At 39.0% G+C, this 20,721-nt stretch overlaps 1 protein-coding gene across 3 annotated transcripts; it reads left to right on the top strand.

Moving 5' to 3' along the window:
- Positions 1-2,386: 2,386 nt before the first annotated feature.
- On the top strand, positions 2,387-13,685 carry LOC113032224 (NLR family CARD domain-containing protein 3-like). Of its 3 annotated transcripts, none has more exons than XM_026184994.1 (10): positions 2,387-2,564; positions 2,671-2,784; positions 4,696-4,759; positions 4,916-5,126; positions 5,286-7,077; positions 8,881-9,054; positions 10,900-11,073; positions 11,595-11,768; positions 12,204-12,250; positions 12,377-13,685. In XM_026184994.1, exons 1-10 carry the CDS (start codon positions 2,452-2,454, stop codon positions 12,934-12,936), a joined length of 3,423 nt encoding a protein of 1,140 aa, XP_026040779.1. In that variant the 5' UTR covers positions 2,387-2,451; the 3' UTR covers positions 12,937-13,685. The 3 variants fall into 3 exon arrangements, with proteins under 3 accessions (XP_026040779.1, XP_026040796.1, XP_026040787.1); XM_026185011.1 differs by adding an exon at positions 7,202-7,371 and having other exon boundaries at positions 8,877-9,054; positions 12,204-12,440; XM_026185002.1 differs by lacking the exons at positions 2,387-2,564; positions 2,671-2,784 and adding an exon at positions 7,202-7,371 and having other exon boundaries at positions 4,381-4,759; positions 8,877-9,054.
- The last annotated feature ends 7,036 nt before the right edge of the window (positions 13,686-20,721 follow it).

Below are 20,721 nucleotides of genomic sequence, written 5' to 3'. Positions count from 1 at the left end.
GCATGAGCACGCTTGTATTTAAAAGGTTCCTTCATGTAATGATCTGCTAGAGGGTGTGGGGAGCCACAGCTCCGTCCTCCAGGGCATGAAGCAGGTATGGAGGAAATCAAAACTCCAGACATCCAGAGGCCCTCAGAACATAAGAGACCAAGGAAGATCAACAGAGGGGCAACCGCGCCACTATCCCAGAAAGAGCTGAGGAGAGCCCCAGATGAGGGGTCACTCAGCAGCCACGGAGCAGAAGCCAGGGGGGGATTATATATATATATATATATATATATATATATATATATATATATACACACACACACACACACACACACACACACACACACACACACACACACACACACACACACACACACACACACACACACACACACACACTGTGGGGCAAAAAAGTATTTAGTCAGCCACCGATTGTGCAAGTTCCCCCACCTAAAATGATGACAGAGGTCAGTAATTTGCACCAGAGGTACACTTCAACTGTGAGAGACAGAATGTGAAAAAAAAAAATCCATGAATTCACATGGTAGGATTTGTAAAGAATTTATTCGTAAATCAGGGTGGAAAATAAGTATTTGGTCAATAACAAAAATACAACTCAATACTTTGTAACATAACCTTTGTTGGCAATAACAGAGGTCAAACGTTTACTATAGGTCTTTACCAGGTTTGCACACACAGTAGCTGGTATTTTGGCCCATTCCTCCATGCAGATCTTCTCGAGAGCAGTGATGTTTTGGGGCTGTCGCCGAGCAACACGGACTTTCAACTCCCGCCACAGATTTTCTATGGGGTTGAGGTCTGGAGACTGGCTAGGCCACTCCAGGACTTTCAAATGCTTCTTACGGAGCCACTCCTTTGTTGCCCGGGTGGTGTGTTTTGGATCATTGTCATATTGGAAGACCCAGCCTCGTTTCATCTTCAAAGTTCTCACTGATGGAAGGAGGTTTTGGCTCAAAATCTCACGATACATGGCCCCATTCATTCTGTCCTTAACACGGATCAGTCGTCCCCTTGGCAGAAAAACAGCCCCATAGCATGATGTTTCCACCCCCTTGCTTCACAGTAGGTATGGTGTTCTTGGGATGCAACTCAGTATTCTTCTTCCTCCAAACACGGCGAGTTGAGTTTATACCAAAAAGTTCTACTTTGGTTTCATCTGACCACATGACATTCTCCCAATCCTCTGCTGTATCATCCATGTGCTCTCTGGCAAACTTCAGACGGGCCTGGACATGCACTGGCTTCAGCAGCGGAACACGTCTGGCACTGCGGGATTTGATTACCTGCCGTTGTAGTGTGTTACTGATGGTGACCTTTGTTACTTTGGTCCCAGCTCTCTGCAGGTCAATCTCCCAGGTCCCCCCGTGTGGTTCTGGGATCTTTGCTCACCGTTCTCATGATCATTTTGACCCCACTGGATGAGATCTTGCGTGGAGCCCCAGATCGAGGGAGATTATCAGTGGTCTTGTATGTCTTCCATTTTCTGATGATTGCTCCCACAGTTGATTTTTTCACACCAAGCTGCTTGCCTATTGTAGATTCACTCTTCCCAGTCTGGTGCAGGTCTACAATACTTTTCCTGGTGTCCTTTGAAAGCTCTTTGGTCTTGGCCATGGCGGAGTTTGGAGTCTGACTGTTTGAGGCTGTGGACAGGTGTCTTTTAAACAGATGATGAGTTCAAACAGGTGCCATTCATACAGGTAACGAGTGGGGGACAGAAAAGCGTCTTACAGAAGACGTTACAGGTCTGTGAGAGCCAGAGATTTTCCTTGTTTGAGGTGACCAAATACTTATTTTCCACCCTGATTTACGAATAAATTCTTTACAAATCCTACCATGTGAATTCATGGATTTTTTTTTCACATTCTGTCTCTCACAGTTGAAGTGTACCTCTGGTGCAAATTACTGACCTCTGTCATCATTTTAAGTGGGGGAACTTGCACAATCGGTGGCTGACTAAATACTTTTTTGCCCCACTGTATGTACAATGTCAATTATTTCTTTTTCCTCCACTGATGTGAGGAACATTGAGTTAGGGTTCCTATCAATCAGGTTTTCACTACAGTCTACTGATGGACTCAGGAATTTGTTCTGCCAGTTTTGGTCCAATATTTACAAAATAATGATTAAAGCTGTTGACCTTATCAGCAGTGTTTTCCATAATATTGCCATTGTCGATAAAGTATTGAGGATAACTTTGTTGTCCAGAATTATTTTTAATGATACCGTTTAAAACATCCCATATTCCCTTCATATTATGTTTATTGTTGTTCAACATACACGTATAATATTGGTCAACTTATTTTTGTATTTTTTATATTTATTTATATTTATTTATCTTCTCTGTATCAGAGCTCAGCACCTGATTATCATTCACAATCCCTGCTCTGTGTGTCCTTTGTATTGAAGCCTGAGCAGCAGCAGCAGCAGCAGCAGCAGCACATGCCACACTCTAATGGACCTGCTGGACCTGAAACTGGAAATAAACTAAATTCTGTGTCCATGAAAACTGACCAGCCAATGGAGTCTTATTTTAAAAAAATTGCTGATGGAAGGTAAATTTGGAGAGGAATTTTAGACACAATACTTTTTTTTATTTTAAAAAAATTAATATTTACAGAAAGTCATTTATTAACATTTATCATTGCTTTTTCATTTCAGGATTGATCACAGACTACAATCTTCTGGATCTTCACCCAGCTGTGTCTCCTTCAACAGCAACAAGTCAAAAAGCATGATTTATAAGTTTAAAAAGCAAGATCCTGATGAGCTGAAGTAAGCTGTCAGTAAAATGTCTCTGATGTGTCTTTGAATTGTTGTGTAATGGTTCTTACATCTGGTGACAGGGCAGGAGAGCTTTGCTAATGTACACAACTAACACACACATAGACACACACACTGATATTAGGAATCCATATTTCCTGCTGTCAGAAAGCTTCAAGCACAGTGTACGTTTTAGTTAAAGATACAAACTTTTTTTAAATCTAATTTGTCTCTCATGAGCCTCCTTGATCTATACTTCTTCCCTCACAGTTTAAAACTCAAACTTTTTGGAGTCATAATGTCTCAGGGAGATGATGATATAAGGATATTGTCATAATCTTTCCACCAATTGAACTGGTTTGGTCATCATTTGCTATTTCTCCCTGCTTACAATACAAGGATAGACAAACTGTGTAGAACCAGGAGCAGTTATTGCACCCATAGAGGAGGATAACAAATTAACATGTGTTAAAATCATTAGGCATTTCTAGTGGTTCAAGGATTAGGTGGGACAGCATAATGTCAAGCTTGGTCCGGATTCATTGATTTGATGCTATGCAGATCTTTGCAGGTAGACATCTACATGTTGTAGGAGCAGCGTAAATTTAAAAAAAATATATATCAGTTGTAATGCTTGTCCTTTTGTTTCCCTGCTGCACAGAAAACATGATTAACCCTTTAAGACCTACCATAGAACCAAGTTCGCCAGAGCTTATATTATATTTTTACATGCTGTGGAGCCATTTTTGGGAGCATTTCAAGTTGCTATACATCAATACAACCATTATAGCCCAAACTTTAATAATATGTCTGCATTAGGTGCATAGTAATTACATAAATTGCAAAAAAGTGCAATAAACTACAAAAAAATTGAAAATCGTTTTTGTTTTTTTAACATATATTTCTAGTTAGAGAAATTTAAGAGGCTTATCCCTCAAAACTGTAAATACAAAAAAGTTACACAAACTAGTTTCCCACCACAGGAAATTTATTTTGAGTGTCTTCATAGTTTTATTTTTGAAATACACCAATTTTTATATACTGCAGGAAAAACGAAAATAAATATTATAGTGCAAATTTGCAAAATAACAGCATATGCATCAAAATAAACTATTTCCAGCAGTGCAATATGAGTCTTAAGCATCCCAGAAATGACACAGAAAGTCATAAAGTCAAAGATAACTTTTTAAAACACATAACAAGTAAAACACAAGCTCATAAGGCCCCGATCGTAAAAAACTACATTTCCGCAAAATGACGTCACTTCCGGTTTCGGGCAGGTCATGCGGTCATGTGATAGTTCGCGCTGATGGACGTAGGAAGTGTTACAAACAGCTGATGGATCGGCGAAGCGTGTTTCTGGAATATCATGTTTTTGTTGCTGCAAGTGATTTTTATGCAGTTTTTGCAAAGCTATATGTGGAAGGAAACTGTGACCTAGGACAAGCTGATGGCATAAGATGTAAGTACAACTCCTCCAGTTTCATATGCAAAAAAAATTATTGCGCTAGCTTACTTGGTTGCAGAGCTACCGGGATTTAAAAATAGTTACGCAAAACAGAGCGTGCCCGCTCCGATCGGCTGTAAAGGGTTAACTGTAGCAATTATGTTTTGTAGTGAAGTTCTTAAACAGTTCAGTGTGCTTCTTTGAAAGCTGCTATAGCACCTTGTTTTCACCCTGAAAGGGGCATGGACGTTCTGATTTTAGGGCGACTCTAATAAGTTATAGTGCTAATAAGTTATAGTGCTAAATAATGTTGGCAGGCACATCTTTGTAGAATCTGGACTCTATAGATGTGGGACCTGGAAAAGTAAACCCTTATCAGAACAAGGAAAAAGGTTTACTTTTTTTAAGCATTTATTCCTATTTATGCTATTTAATGAGAGATAATATAAGCTAATTATTTTATGGTTCATCCACAGGATTGAGGACTGGGAGAACTCAGAGGATCAAAGTCATCAGTATGACGTGGACTCCAAATTTATGGTTTGTCCATGTTAAAACTAATATTTTAAATATGGTCAGTTCACAGACATACCCATGCTATATTTTGCAAACCTGTGGTTTGCCAGTCTGGCCACCATAGATCTGATGTGTGGCTTCATTAGTCTAATTGTATTCTTCATTTACGTTCTATTACAGCAACTGGAGGACAATATTATCCCTTTTGGGAAAAATGAACTGAAAAACCTGCAGAAGAGTGTGAGTCCAGATAACTCAGAAGGCAATGAGTGTGAGGATGACAGATTTTTGGGGTGTGACGACAAACAGCAGAAAGACTCATTTCTAAGGAGCACGCTGCACTTCCTAAGAAAAATGAACCAGGGGAAGCTGGCTGACTGTCTACAGAGCAGTAAGACAATCTTCCAAAGATTTACCCCACTGAATGAAGACTAAATGGCTGATCGACTGATAGATTCAAATACTCATGCTTTAGGAGAATGCATAATTGGTGGTAGGTTTGATGTACCTTTGTACTTCTAAAAATCCTGCTTTGTGTGTGTTCTTTCAGAATGCCATGCTGCAGTTTGTCAGCATAAATTTAAATACAGTCTGAAGATGAAATTTCAGTGTGTGCTTGAGGGCATTGCTAAAGCAAGAAACCCTACCCATCTGAATCAGATCTACGCTGAACTCTACATTACAGATGGGGATACTACAGAGGTCAATAATGAACATGAAATCAGACAGCTTGAAACATCATCCAGGAAAGTAGACAGGCAAGAAACAACAATCAAACGAGAAGACATTTTTAAAGGTTTACCTGGAAAAAAGGAAGAGATCAGAACAGTGCTCACAAAGGGAGTGGCCGGCATTGGGAAAACAGTCTTAACTCAGAAGTTCACTCTGGACTGGACTGAAAACATAAGCAACCAGGACATCCAGTTCACATTTCCATTTACTTTCAGAGAGCTGAATGTACTGAAAGAGAAAAAGTTCAGCTTGGTGGAACTTGTTCATCACTTCTTTACTGACATAAAAAAAGCAGGAATCTGCAGCTTTGATGAGTTTCGGGTCATGTTCATCTTTGATGGTCTGGACGAGTGTCGATTTTCTCTGGACTTTCACAACACTGAGATCCTGACTGATGCTACACAATTTGCCTCAGTGGATGTGTTGCTAATAAACCTCATCAGGGGTAATCTGCTTCCCTATGCTCACCTCTGGATAACCACACGGCCTGCAGCAGCCAATCAGATTCCTCCTGAGTTTGTTGACATGGTGACAGAAGTCAGAGGGTTCACCGATGAACAAAAAGAGGAGTACTTCAGGAAGAGATTCAAAAATGAAGACCAGGCCACAAGCATTGTTTCCCACATCAAGTCATCATGGAGCCTCCACATCATGTGCCATATCCCAGTTTTCTGTTGGATCACTGCTACAGTTCTGGACGATGTACGGAAGACTAGAGAGGGAGCAGAGCTACCAAAGACTCTGACTGAGATGTACATCTATTTCCTGGTGGTTCAGTCTAAAGTAAGGAAGATCAAGTATCATGGTGATGCTGAAACAGATCCACACTGGAATTCAGAGAGCAAGAAGATGATTGAATCTCTGGGAAAACTGGCTTTTGACCAGTTACAAAAAGGAAACCTGATCTTTTATGAATCAGACCTGACGGAGTGTGGCATCGATATCAGAGCAGCCTCGGTGTACTCAGGAGTGTTCACACAGATCTTTAAAGAGGAGAGCGGACTGTACCAGGACAAGGTGTTTTGCTTCGTCCATCTGAGTGTTCAGGAGTTTCTGGCTGCTCTTCATGTCCATCTGACCTTCATCAACTCTGGTATTAATGTGCTGGAAGATCAGCTAAAAATGCCTTTATGGTCTAAACTGTTTAAAGAAAGAAATTATTTAAAATATCTCCACCAGAGTGCTATTGACAAGGCCTTGGAAAGTCCGAATGGACACCTGGACTTGTTTCTCCGATTCCTCCTGGGTCTTTCAACTCAGACCAATCAGGGTCTCCTTCAAGGCTTACTGACAGACACAAAAAGACATTTTGAGAGCAATCAGGAAACAATCCAGCACATTAAGAAGAAAATTGGTGAGAATCTGTCTGCCGAGAAAAGCATCAATCTCTTCCACTGTCTCAATGAACTGAACAATTGTTCTCTTGTGGAGGAGATCCAACAGTCTCTGAGATCAGGAAGTCTCTCTATAGATAAACTGTCTCCAGCTCAGTGGTCAGCTCTGGTCTTCATCTTACTGTCATCAGAAAATGATCTGGATGTGTTTAACCTGAAGAAATACTCTGCTCTTCTAAGGCTGTTGCCTGTGGTCAAAGCCTCAAGAAAAGCCGTGTAAGTACACAGGTACACATGTATTGAAAACAAAGTGTATAGATATTTGAAATTAGTGAATAGTCTTCTCTGTGAAACAGAAAATAAGGCTAAATAAATGTCTTTCCTATGTTGTTTTACCTAGATTGACTTTCTGCACCCTTGCAAAGAGAAGTTTTGAGGCCTTGTCTTCAGTTTTTACTTCTGAGTCTTCTAGACTGAGAGAACTGGACCTGAGTAACAACAACCCCCAGGATTTAGGATTGAAGATATTATCTGCTGGACTTGGGAGTCCACAGTGTATGCTAGACAATCTCAGACCAGATGGATATAGTTCTGCCTTACCTAAAAGAAAGAAAATCCCATTTTGCAGTTGATTGTGGAATTTTTAGTAGTGAGGAAATTTTGCATCTGGATTGGACAAATGTTTGTCGTACCAGTCTACATGCTTAGATGCTTAATTTTATACACCTGTGGCTATGGAAATGATTGAAACACTTGAATTGAATGATTTAGATGTTTGACTGAAAAGTTCTACCGCCCAACACCCATTTCACCTGACCTCTTTGGCACTTCCTGTGGGTGGTGGGCTTACAGGACAGGAAGCCCATATTGCTTTTTTGGGCTGCACCCGGCCAGGCCCCATGGGCTAAGGCCCGACCACCAAACACTCTCCCTCCAGCTCCTTCCTTTTTAGTCTGTGGGACTTTGGAGGCTGCTGATAGGTACTGGTAGTCCAAGCAGAATGTGGAATAGGCGGTAGCTGAAGCAAAAACTTGGAGCTTGGTCTGATCTTTTGGCAGTAAGTCGAACTTATTCTCAGTGGGTGTCTGACTCAGCCCTTTGTCACTGAATACATTCATAATTTTTATGGACAGAATTTCTAGTTGTAGCCAAGTGACAGAAGGCTTCCACTTTGGTGGCCTCAGAATCTCATCTCTGCTTTTAGAAGAGGATGTTGCCTTGTTGTTGTTGGCCTCAGGTGGTGGTCTCGAGCTCTCACTGGTGTGATTTGCAGCAGAGTGTGATTTGCAATCCGGTCCTCAGCCAAAAAAGGGTGGAGTGCTCACTCCAGGTCAGAGATGAGTTTCTGCCCCAAAGCAGAGGAGTTTAAGTATTTCAGGGTCTTAAACTCCTCTGCTTGCGATCCTTGAGGAGAGAGGGGACTGAAGGGAGAGGGGAGTGAGAGATTGACCGAGGTATCAAGCAGTCAGAGAGTGATGGGGATGCTGTACCAGTTTGTCATGTAAAGAGAGAGCTGATCACAACAGCAGAGCTGTCAATTTAACGGTTTATCCCTATACTCACCTTTCACCACAAGCTCTGTTTATTGACAGAAAGAATGATATCACAGATACAAGCAGCAGAAATTAGCTTCATGTAAAGGTGGCTGGCGTCTTCCTTAGTGATAGGGTGAGGAGTTCAGTCAAGAGGGTTTCAGAGTAGAGCCACTACTCCTCCACGTTGAAAAGAGACAGTTGCGGTGCTTTGGCCATCTAATTAAGATTCTCCTGGGCACCTTCTGCATGAGGTGTTCCAGGCATGTCACACGAGAAGGAGGCCCCTGGGGAGACCAAGGACACGCTGGGGGAATACCTACCTTTTTTTTCATATATTATCTCACACGCAGTTATGGTCTCTCATTGATAATTTTATGCTTTCATGATTTTCGTGTTTTCTGTTCTTCAAACAATAGTAATGTGGAATATGTAAGAGTTAGTGCCACTTTTAGATAGATTAGACAGGTAGATAGGATTACATCTTATTCAAAAACGACTGACATGTCACTTTAACACAAATATTACTATTCATCATTTTCTTCAGGCTGAATGGCTGTTTCATAACAGAACGAAATGTTGGTTCCCTGGCCTCAGTTCTCAGCTCCCAAACTTGCAGCCTGAGAGTGCTGGACCTGAGTAACAACGACCTGCAGGATTCAGGAGTGGAACTACTGTCTTGTGGCTTGCAGGGTCCTTCCTGCACGCTAGAAACTCTCAGGTCAGATTGCAGTACAGTGCTGCTCTAGGGAAAACAGTTAGGGGAAAAGAAGTTGTTTCAATACTATCTCCAGTATCACCAATAAAGTCAATTTAGTTAACCGTTTGGAGCCGGTCGGAGCGGGCACGCTCTGTTTTGCGTAACTATTTTTAAATCCCGGTAGCTCTGCAACCACGTAAGCTAGCGCAATAATTTTTTTTGCATATGAAACCGGAGGAGTTGTACTTACATCTTATGCCATCAACTTGTCCTAGGTCACAGTTTCCTTCCACATACAGCTTTGCAAAAACTGCATAAAAAGCACTTGCAGCAACAAAAACATAATATTCCAGAAACACGCTTTGCCGATCCGATCAGCTGTTCATAACACTTCCTACGTTGGAATAGACGTCAGCGCGAACTTTTGCATGTCCGCCATTACCTGCCCAAAATCGGAAGTGACGTCATTTTCGCGGAAATGTAGTTTTTTTTTTTACCATCAGGGCCTCAGGGCCTATACTGGTGCTTTTAAAAGTTATCTTTGACTTTATGACTTTCTGTGTCTTTTCTGGGATGCTTAGGACTCAAATTGCACTGCTGGAAATAGCTTATTTTGATGCATATGCTGCTTTTTGCAAATTTGCAGTATAATATTTATTTTCGTTTTTCCTGCAGTATATAAAAATTGGTGTATTTCAAAAATAAAACTATGAAGACACTCAAAATAAATTTCCTGTGGTAGGAAACTATTTTGTGCAACTTTTTTGTATTTACAGTTTTGAGGGATAAGCCTCTTAAATTTCTCTAACTAGAAATATATGTTAAAAAAGCAAAAACGAATTTCAATTTTTTTGTAGTTTATTGCACTTTTTTGCAATTTATGTAATTACTATGCACCTAATGCAGACATATTATTAAAGTTTGGGCTATAATGGTTGTGTTGATGTATAGCAACTTGAAATGCTCCCAAAAATGGGGCATGGGGCAATCCGCCCTAACTCGCTAACTGAGATTTGCCGCGTTAATGCGGTTATGGCGTTAAGTTCATTTTAATGAGATTAACGCTGACAGCACTAATATAGACAGTACAGTCTGACATTATACAGTCATCTGGTGTTTAGCATGACTGTGATAAAATAGTTCTATTAACCCTTTAAGACCTACCATGGAACCAAGTCCGCCAGAGCTTATATTATATTTTTACATAGTGTGGTGCCATTTTCAGCAATTATACAGCAATTATACAATTATACAGTTATACAACAATTATAGCCCAGATTTTAATAATATTTATTAAAATCTGGGCTATAATTGTTGTATTGATGTATAGCAACTTGAAATGCTCCCAAAAATGGCACCACACTATGTAAAAATATAATATAAGCTCTGGCGGACTTGGTTCTATGGTAGGTCTTAAAGGGTTAATAGAACTATTTTATCACAGTCATGCTAAACACCAGATGACTGTATAATGTCAGACTGTACTGTCTATATTAGTGCTGTCAGCGTTAATCTCATTAAAATGAACTTAACGCCATAACCGCATTAACGCGGCAAATCTCAGTTAGCGAGTTAGGGCGGATTGCCCCATGCGTCAACATGTTTGCGCGGTTAGCTCGTTAATGCATTAGCACTGTGCAGCCCCATTAACAGGACAATGCGTGCTAACTCGCTAACAAAGATTTGCCGTGTTTTGCGGTTATGGCATTATGGCACTAGTCTATATATTTCTTTACTGTCTAGTATTGACTATACCGAAGGTATTTAATTGGGCTATTTATTTTTACAAGTAAACACCCCAAAAATGTGATAAGATCTTGATAACTTGTTTCACTTAAAATGTTATTTCTCTTATTGTCTCTTTAGACTGAGTGTCTGTAACCTCTCTGAAGCAAGCTGTGCAGCCCTGTCCTCAGTTCTTAGCTTGCAATCCTCTCGTCTCAGAGAGCTGGATCTGAATAATAACAACCTGCAAGATTCAGGAGTAAAATTGCTGTTGATAGGACTGAAGAATCCACACTGTAGACTGGAAACTCTCAGGTCAGGTTTCTCTAACCTAATCAAATGGTCATCTTTAAATTTAGTATAATCTTTTTGTGTGTCATACCAGTTGCACATCTATTCTGTTTCTTCCTATGGTACCATTTTTCAGGTACCTTTGTTGATTTCAACATCTCAACAGTCTAGTCCAGTCTAAAACACACCTTGGCACATTTCTATACAGTGGCTTTTATTATTGTTTAGATATGAATCTATTTCTCTGAGAGCAACAGCTCTTTATCATTAAAATAAATTAAAATATTGTATTTATGTCAAAACGGAAAATTTATAGTGTTGGTCAGCTTGTTTTAATACTAGCCCAAAACTCATTTATGACATATAATATAGGCAGCTTTAACCTTCCCGCAGTTGCTGCACTCTTCATGCCACTTGGCAGAACAGATCCATACTGCCAAATATGAATACTTGCAGATGAAAATAGCAATGGTAATTTAACAGTAATGGTCACTGCATTACAGAAAAAAAGGGATAAAATATTTAATTTCTTTGTGTGTTCTCAGGATATCAGGCTGTTTGATTACAGAGGAAGGCTGTGCTTCTCTAGCCTCAGCCCTGACTTCTAACCCCTCTCATCTGAGGGAGCTGGACCTGAGCTACAATCACCCAGGAGACTCAGGAAAAAGGCTGCTATCTTCTGGACTTGAAGATCCCTGTTGGAGACTACAGAGTCTCAAGTATGGAAAATGTATTGCACTCAAAGATAATGACAAAGAGGAGAAAAAAGCTAAATAGGTATAGCCATAAGTAGATTAACTGGATAGTTACTGTATGAATGCTTCATTACTTTATTAGAAGAAACAAGGCAACAGATTTAGTGTGTACAAATTGTGGATCTGACCTTTATTTGTAGAGCGACATTTCATGTACTTCATGAAATAGTAAAGTGATGATAACAGTAAAAATAAATGAATGGTAACTCAAAGAAGAACAGATCAAATAGACTTTAATCCTGTGTATTCAGCTTGTTTACAAGTGTTCCATACTGATGTAAAATGCATTTGTGAAGAACACAGTTATTACTCCAACACTGGCAGTAAATAAGTGAAGTGTGTGGATGAAAGTGCATTGTGAAAAGACTGTGTTGGTCCTGACAGTCCTCCTCCTTTCAGGTTGGAGCCTGCTGGTGTCCAGTGGCTCAGACAAGGTCTGAGGAAGTGTAAGTATGTTTTAAAATGAGTCAAAATTAAAATGACCAAAACTTACTGTGGATGAAGATGATCTCCAACGTTAGTTTTCATGAAAAGGTAATAATGAGCAGATTATGTCCTTTTGTCTTCATTAGATTTCTGTGAGCTCACAGTCAACACAGATACAGTAAACAGAAACCTTAAACTGTCTGACAACAACAGGAATGTGACATATGTGAAAGAAAATCAGTCATATCCTGATCATCCAGACCGATTTGACCAGAATCATCAGCTGCTGTGCAGAGATGGTCTGACTGGCCGCTGTTACTGGGAGGTTGAGTGGAGTGGAGGTGTGCATATATCAGTGAGTTACAAGAGAATCAGCAGGAGAGGAGAAAGAAATGACAGTTGGTTTGGAGGGAATCCTCAGTCCTGGAGTCTGTTCACCGATGGTGGTTACTCTATCTGGCATGATACAAAAGGAACATCCATCTCTTCCTGTTCCTCTTCTTCCTCTGTCTCTGGCAGAGTAGCAGTGTATGTGGACTGTCCTGCTGGCATTCTGTCTTTTTACAGAGTCTCCTCTGACAAGCTGATCCACCTCCACACCTTCAACACCACGTTTGATGAACCTCTGTATCCTGGGTTTGGACTCTGGTCTTGGTCTTACTTATCACTGGCTTCCTCGGTACGTTTGTGTTCTTTGCAGAAATAATTCACTTTTGTTAAATAAACTCAGACTGTTGACTGTGTCACACTGGTCAGGATCACACACAGCTACAGACCCAGTACTACAGAGCAAATCCAGATGTACATCAAGTATATCTTTTCATTACACAGATTCACGTTTGAGCTGTCTTTCAACTCACATGTGACTGAATGTTGTTCTTGTGTCCTTAAAAGCAAAGGATAAAGACAGTAAGAGTTATAACTGCTGCCACCTGGTGATTAGTCACTCAACAACAAAATGCATTTATTTATTGTTTTCCATTTTGACGAGACAGATAGGCTTACTGAGTTTGGTTGTGAGCGTGTCCTGGAAAGAAACAGATTCCTGCTAATTATTACTTAGTAATATCAGAGTCTAAAGATTTCTTGTGTAACACGTTTAATGAACGCACTGGTACTTGTAGTATTTTTCTACACTAACTGAGCATTCAAAGTGAGTTTCACTATTAGCCACATTCACTCACAAATATTCATGCAGCGCTTTAATCTATGTTTATAAGCACTTTTTATCTGTCATGCACAAACTGACTGCTGGCTGCACTGGATACCCCCTTATACATTTATTAAAGGAGGGAATTAGCAAAACAGTTGTTGTAACCAGGCTGTAAACGTGTTTGTTATGTTGTTACCATGTTGTAAAAATGTTAATATTTTCATATTTTTTTAACAGTATACTTGTAGAGGTGTTTTCAAAAAGTACTTGTATAAAATGTAAATGAACATAGAAAGCAATCCGCAAACTATTTAAACATAATATTTATTAAAGATAAGATGAAAACACATAAAATTCTGAGGAAGTGTAACTTTTTTTTTTTATTGTGTGGAAGCATCCACACTATTGAGTTCCTTCTTGATGTTTCCGTACACTTTTCGCCGTGGATCTACTTCCACAATTTTTGTGCTATTTTCACCGTTCAAATTTTAAACTATTCTGCTATTTCTGCTAATGACGGCTATGTCTTTTGGTATTTTTCACTATTATACTTTTTAAAATATTAAGCTTTTTTTCCTTTAATTTGAAATGAATGGGAAACTTCTGCAATTCTGCTAAAATTTGCTTGTTTTTGAAACTTAACTACTTCCTCATATTTTCACATAGAGCAACCATTCAAACTTTAAAATGTTCTCAAATTATTGGGCTATTCAGGTATAAATCAGCTTTTTCAAATCTTTTACCGTTTTACTTTTATGCCTCTTAAAGTTTTCAGTTGCAAAATTGTGATTTTTCACAAAATACATGCGTCGTTGTGGTTGCTATGCTCTTGGCTTCCAGTGTGCCACTGAAGGTTTTGCAGTCTTCTCTTCATATCCGAACAACGTCTTGCTACTTGCTCAATTTCCACTCAACTTCCACAAATTATACATCAAAACGTAGGTATTTTTGCTGGCTTTCAGGAAATGTCCCCATCATTGTTGTGGGACTTATAGAATTTTTGCAAATCTCCTCAGACCAACACAAAGTCGGAAAACTCTCCATAGAAAGTCAATGGAGAGTTTGTTCAAAATCACCGCTTGATTTCTGTAATGAGAGGCATATTCGAATCGTCATATCTCCTTAACGAAACAAAGTTAAGACATGAAGCTTGTCCCAGTATATCTTCAGACACTCCTGACGCTCACAATTCAAGAATTTCTTTCTCACCTATTACCGTTCTGAAATGAGTTAGACTTGTTTGAGGGTAGGAAATTCGTCCTTCGCTCAGATTTCTTCAGATTTCAAACTCTGGAAATGAACCACTTTTTTCTCTCGTCATAACTTTTTGTTGGATTGCCACAGAGACCTGAAAATTTCCATGACTGTTCACCAAATCCTGCTTTCTCTTACGGTGAAAGAATGATATCGATGCTCCAAATAGATTTAGAGTTACAAAGCGTTGTTTGAGGGCAGGTCAAGGCAATTTTTGCTTCGCTCTACTCAGTTATGGTGCATTACAAGTCAAATATCTTTAATAATTCATATTTTAATGATAAATTGTTAACACTTTAAGATTCCCCCCTCTCTTCTGAACAAAACGGTGTAAGAATGACCGCTCTATCCCCTACGGTTAGGAAATTATGGTCATTTGTTTGAGGGGAGTCCTCACTATGAGAAATAGACTGCAAAAATCCTGTGTCTCTCTCTGTGCTGCGTGCACCTGTTTTGCTGGGAAAAAGTACACAGCCTCTCTGATTGGTGGATTCAAATTCAGCAGCTCCCAGCCTGCTTGACTGAGCTAGAAACTTGCTTCTCTCTCCGTGTGTGTGTGTGTGTGTGTGTCAGAGAGAGAGAGAGAGAGAGCCTTTTTATGGGATGATCTCATTGTAAGATTTAAATTCAATATATTTAGACTGGTTGACTGAATTGGATCTTGTGTGTGTGTCTCTCTGTGCATGTGTGTTTCCTTATGTGTACATATTTGTGATTGTGTGGCTGTTATATATTTTTTTGCTGATTTTTTTCATTTAACAAGTATATTTGAGGGACCCTCAACATGTTCAGCATTTTTTCAGCTGTCCATTTTGCTTTTCCAATTTTTCTGTTTAAGTTATTACTATTGCGCTAAATCATACTATTTCTGCTATTTTATAAGATTTGTGCTAAATATAGTATTTCTGATTAATTATAGTTTTTCTACCAAATCATAGTACAGTATTTCTGCTTTTTATAGGATTTGTGCTTAATATAGTATTTCTGCTAAATGTAGTATTTATGCCTAATCATAGTATTTCTATATATTTCTGCCAGGTCCCCAGCCAATCCTCTGTGAGGACTAAGGCATTCAAATTTACATATCAGGGCCTGCGCGGCTTCCCAGCCAGCCAATCATATCTTAGGGATGAGATGAGACATTCAAATTTACAAATCAGGGCCTGGACGGCTTCCCAGCCAGCCAATCATATATGTGGGCTGAGGCATTCAAATTTGCATATTGGGGCCTTCGTGGCTTCTAAGCCAACAAGTCATCGATGTCATATATCTCTAAAAATTCATATTTTAATGATAAATTTTCAACACTTGACGATTCCCCCATCTCTTCTAAACAAAACGTTGTAAGAATGACCGTTCTGGCCAATACAGTTAGGAAATTATGGTCATCTGTTTGAGGGGAATCCTCACTATGAGAAATAGACTACAAAAATCCTGTCTCTGTGCTGCGTGTGTGCACCTGTTTTGGCGGGAAAAAGTACACAGCCTCTGTGGATTCAAATTTAGCAGCTCCCAGGCTGCTTGACTGAAACCTGCTTCTCTCTCCCTGTGTGTGTGTGTGTGTGTGTGTGTGTGTGTGTGTGTGTGTGTGTGTGTGTGTGCATGAGAGAGAGAGAGAGACCCTCTTTAGGGCAGCAAATATAATATATTCAGACGCGTTGACTGGCATAGACCCTGTGTGTGTCTCTCTCTCTGTGCATTTGTGTATACATATTTGATTTTGTGTGTATCTGTTAGCTGTTCCTTCTTGTTTTTTAAATTTATTTTTATTTCTTTTTTTTTTTTTCCACAGGTGAACAACAATTAGTTTTGTGGGAACTTAACCATGTTCCGTTTTTTTTTCAGCTTGTCATCTTACTTTTCCAGTATTTTCACTTAAGTTATTACTATTCTGCTCAATCATAGTATGTGTTCTAAATCATTGTTATTATGCTATATTGTAATATTTCTGCTAAATCATACTATTTCTACTATATTATATTTTTCTTTCTAAAAATAGCATTTCTGCTATATAATTGTATTTCTGCTATCTTATAATATTTGTGCTAAACCAGAGTATTTGTGCTGAAACATAGTATTTCTGTCAAATTATAGTATTTGTGCTAAAACATAGTATTGATTTAAAATGACAATATTCATAGTTCATCACAGTGTCTCTGGTAAATATATTTCTGCTCTGTTGTACTATTTTTCTAAATCATAGTGTTTCTGTAATGTTTAAGTATTTTTGGCTAAATATATTCTTTCTGTTATCTTATACTATTTCTCCTAAATTCTTGTATTTTTGAGAAGTTATCATGTTTCTGGTAAAATACAATATTTCTGCTAAGTTCTGCTATGCTATTGTATTTCTGCCAAGTATTTTGTTTCCTCTAAGATATTGCAGTTCTGCTAAGTTATTCCATTTGCTTCTGCAAAGTTTTTACAATTTCTGCAACTTTTCAGCTTTTTCAGCTAGTTTCTGCATACAGCTTCAGCTTTAAAGCATCCACACTGCATTTTCGCAGGAAATGCAAATTTTTCTAGTTCCAGTTTGAATGGGGTGAATGTTGGCCTCTTTTGAAAGGACTCGTCACACAATTTTTCCAATTTTCTGCTGTTCATTTCTAATGAGTTCATAGCGTGAGTTGGCATGAATTGCACCATCGGTTGGTTTCCTGTTCTTAGCTAACAGGAATGGCACCCAGTGTGATCTAATGCTGCTGTAGCCCATCTGCTTCCAGGTTTGATGTGCTATTTGTTTAAAGATACTCTTCTGCATACCTTGTGTTATGATATCATGTGGTTTTATTTTGAATATGTTAAAATAATACAATAACAAAAAAGGAAAATGACAAGTTCATCATATATTATTGAGATTTCTACATCACACAGAGGATAAATACTGGGTGAGAACACCCAGTCAAAGCCATATTTGTTCCCTGTATATTGCAAAACTAGAGTCATTGCTCTAGTTTCTCACCAAGTTTGTTCCATAGCTTCACTCCCAATCCAGTATCATGGCAAAGCGTATAATAGACACGCTGGTCCACAGTGTCCATTTCCCAATGAGGCTAAGCGTGAGCTGCAAAAGTTGCAGTAAGCTGCAGTACCAGCAGAGGGAGATATTTTATTTCAATCCAACATGAAAATAATCACGGTTACACATTTAAAGAGACAACACATTTACATGTATATACACATTAGCCACATCTACAGTTTCATGCCATGATACTGGGATTTTACTGTTGTATGGACACAGATGTTTTAAACTGAACTCCCCTCAAATCAACAGTTTTAGAATATTGTCAGTGAGCACGTTGTTTTTGGCTTTAAACATAATTTGTGTGGTTTGAAAATGAGCCAGATCAGTAAATTTCAGTATGTTTGATTTCAAGAACAGGCTTTTGTGTGATCTCTGTGACCAGTATTTAGAATTATCCTCATGGCCCTTTCTTGCAAAATGGTAAATGATGACAGTGAACCATTCATCATTTGAAACCTCTGAACAGTAATTCAAATTTGGTGAAATTAGTGGTCAGTAGAGAATGTGGAGTAATATGAGGTCCCAAATGTAAATTGCTTGAAATAATGAAATGCTTTTTGAAACTTTGTTATACATGTCATGATCCTGGGTCATGTTGACCCAGCATTCTTAGTTTTCGTGTGTTTTGTATTTTGTTCTTTATTTTTGCCTTGGTTCCTAGGTTGTTCTGTTAAGATGTTCCTTATTGGATTTCCCCTTGTGACTTTAACCCCTGTGTGCCCCTCTGTGTATCTGTGAGCCCTTGTCTACACTCCTTGTGTTTTATTCCATGTTTTCCCCAGCCCGTTATGTCTGTGCTCTCTCTCTCTCCTCCTGTCTGCACCTCTGTGTACTTCCTGTTTTACTTTGACAGTCTCCCATCAGTGTTTTACTCATGCCGTGTCTCGTTATGATTATCAGTGTCACCTGTGTTCCCCGTGTGCTCCTACTTCCCTCGTTAACCCTCTGTGTATTTATGTCCATGTCTCCCTCAGTTCAGTGTCGCGTTCTCCTTCATTCATGGCCGTGTGTTTCTCTGTGAACCAGTGTGTAGTTTTGCTCTCTAACAATAAAGCTGTGAATTTTGAGTTCCATCCTGCCTCTGTGAGTTTGCGATTGGGTCCTCATCTTACCTGCACACAGCCGCATTATGACAATGCATGTATTTTATATGAGATTTATAGCTTATACCATCAATCATCACACCAAGAAGGTTTTTTTCATGGAATCTTTCAGGGTCCACACCATCTACAGTATCTGTACATTTCCAGTCTTGTGAGTTTCTTTTACAATTCCAAAAGAATTAAGATAATTGTAGTTTTACTGATACCGATTATCTGTCATTATCATTAACTGTTTATGTATTTCATAACGAAAAACCTAGTGGTGTGCTGTTTATGCAATCCCATGTGTTCTCCTGGCAGCCAAATACATTCATTATTGAGAATTAAAAAAACAGAAATCTCTTGGTAAAGTAGCTAGTTTAGTAAATTTCAGCTTCAGCCTGACTCGTGTAGTTGCTGGACTTTGCCTTTGTTGGGCAGTTTAGCTTCATATTTGTCTATGAACTCACACACCGTAACTGTGCTTGCAGACTCTGGCTCCATTGTAACATCTAATTTAATGAAAGCTTGAAAATAATATTCATGCTCATGGTGAATGTGGAAGAACCGGCATCTGCATGATGCTTTTATCTTAAATCTGGTTAATATACCATATTTTTAAAAATGAACACATACGTGTATCTGGAAAATATATGCTTTATAGATATCTAAATTATAGACGTCTATATAGCGACTAGCAAAAAGAGTAGAATACCCACACTACGATACAAAGCATGTGCTCCTAGCTCAGAATAAATAGCCTGAAGGATCCTCACAAAGGCACATTTCAAACAAGTAGATGTGATTATGCAACCTCTGTTTTTGCCGTTTAGAGTGTCCCCATTAAATATGAACATTAGCTAAAATAAACAGATAATCTCCCACTCTCTTTCTGCATCTGTGCATGCCTTGAGTTGAGTTTTTCTTAGAAGGCAGAAAAACACTAAACCTCTTCTCTGCTGTCTGTAATTTCCAGAGACCGAAAGACTTTTCTCGTTAAAGGGCTTTGAATGACAAACAGCCCACACGCACTAATCTGTCAGGGAGTCTTTTATTCAGGATTAACAAAACTGTAAAAGAGCAAATCACTGCTGGTAATTCACCCATTACAATACACTGTGGAAGCAGCAACAGCAATGCGGAGAAGCAGGGTGGAATTACTGGAATACAGCAGGCGACTGTTTGTCTTGAACAGTGTGAATCTGTTTAAATGTAGAAAGTGCGAAGATGAGGCTGCATATGCAAGCTAAACTACCAATGTCTCTTTCATAAACAAAATGACGAAACCAAGAACATTTAGTATTAATGCTTTAGTGCAAAAGTAAAAGTTGCCTTCTATTTAAGGGCAATAGTCTGATGGTCTACAGTGAAGGTCATCTGATTTACATTTATGGGCTTTTAGCTCATTGCTGCTCACCAAGTAAACATTTTTTTTGTTACGTTTTTTCTGTCTAAAGCAAAAAAAAAGGAGAAAAAATACTTATTGGAAGCTTTTTAATCAGCAAAATTTTAAGGGGTCTACAATAGTTGTGATGCCCCCCAGAGATAGTGACTGCTGACTGCTTAGCAAAATTTTCAGTTTTTCACTACTTTCCAGCACAAATTCCAGCTTTTTCAGCTGTTTTCAGCACAAACTTCAGCTTCTTAACCTCTTTTCAGCACAATTTTCAGGTTCCTTATCTCTTTTTTTTTGCTGTACATTCAGCAATTTTTACCTCTTTTCAGTACAATTTAGCTTCTTCTGCACAGTGCACATTTTTTCTCTCATCATATCTTTGTTTGAGACCAGAACTGTATTGGCGCAGTGGGATGCGCAGCTGCCGTGAGATCCGGTGGCAAAGGTTCAAATCCTACATGTGACATTTGCTGCACATCTTCCCTCCTTGCACTCTCCCTGCTTTCTTGACACTCTTCAGTGTAGTCTTTCAAATAAAGCAGTATTCAGCAAACAGTTCAGCTTGTACACAGTGTTTTCAG

Source organism: Astatotilapia calliptera, chromosome 2 (genome assembly GCF_900246225.1).
Source record: "Astatotilapia calliptera chromosome 2, fAstCal1.2, whole genome shotgun sequence".
NCBI lineage: Eukaryota > Metazoa > Chordata > Actinopteri > Cichliformes > Cichlidae > Astatotilapia > Astatotilapia calliptera.
The sequence above is the reverse complement of the archived record's forward strand: the minus strand, read 5'-3'. Positions and strand labels throughout refer to the sequence as shown.

Excerpts from the sequence above, each read along its gene's own strand:
- LOC113032224 (XM_026184994.1), top strand. The coding sequence starts at position 2,452 with ATGCCACACTCTAATGGACCTGCTGGACCTGAAACTGGAAATAAACTA. Across the intron at positions 2,785-4,695 it reads CAAGATCCTGATGAGCTGAA|GATTGAGGACTGGGAGAACT; the intron begins GTAAGCTGTCAG and ends GTTCATCCACAG. Across the intron at positions 9,055-10,899 it reads TGCACGCTAGAAACTCTCAG|ACTGAGTGTCTGTAACCTCT; the intron begins GTCAGATTGCAG and ends TTGTCTCTTTAG.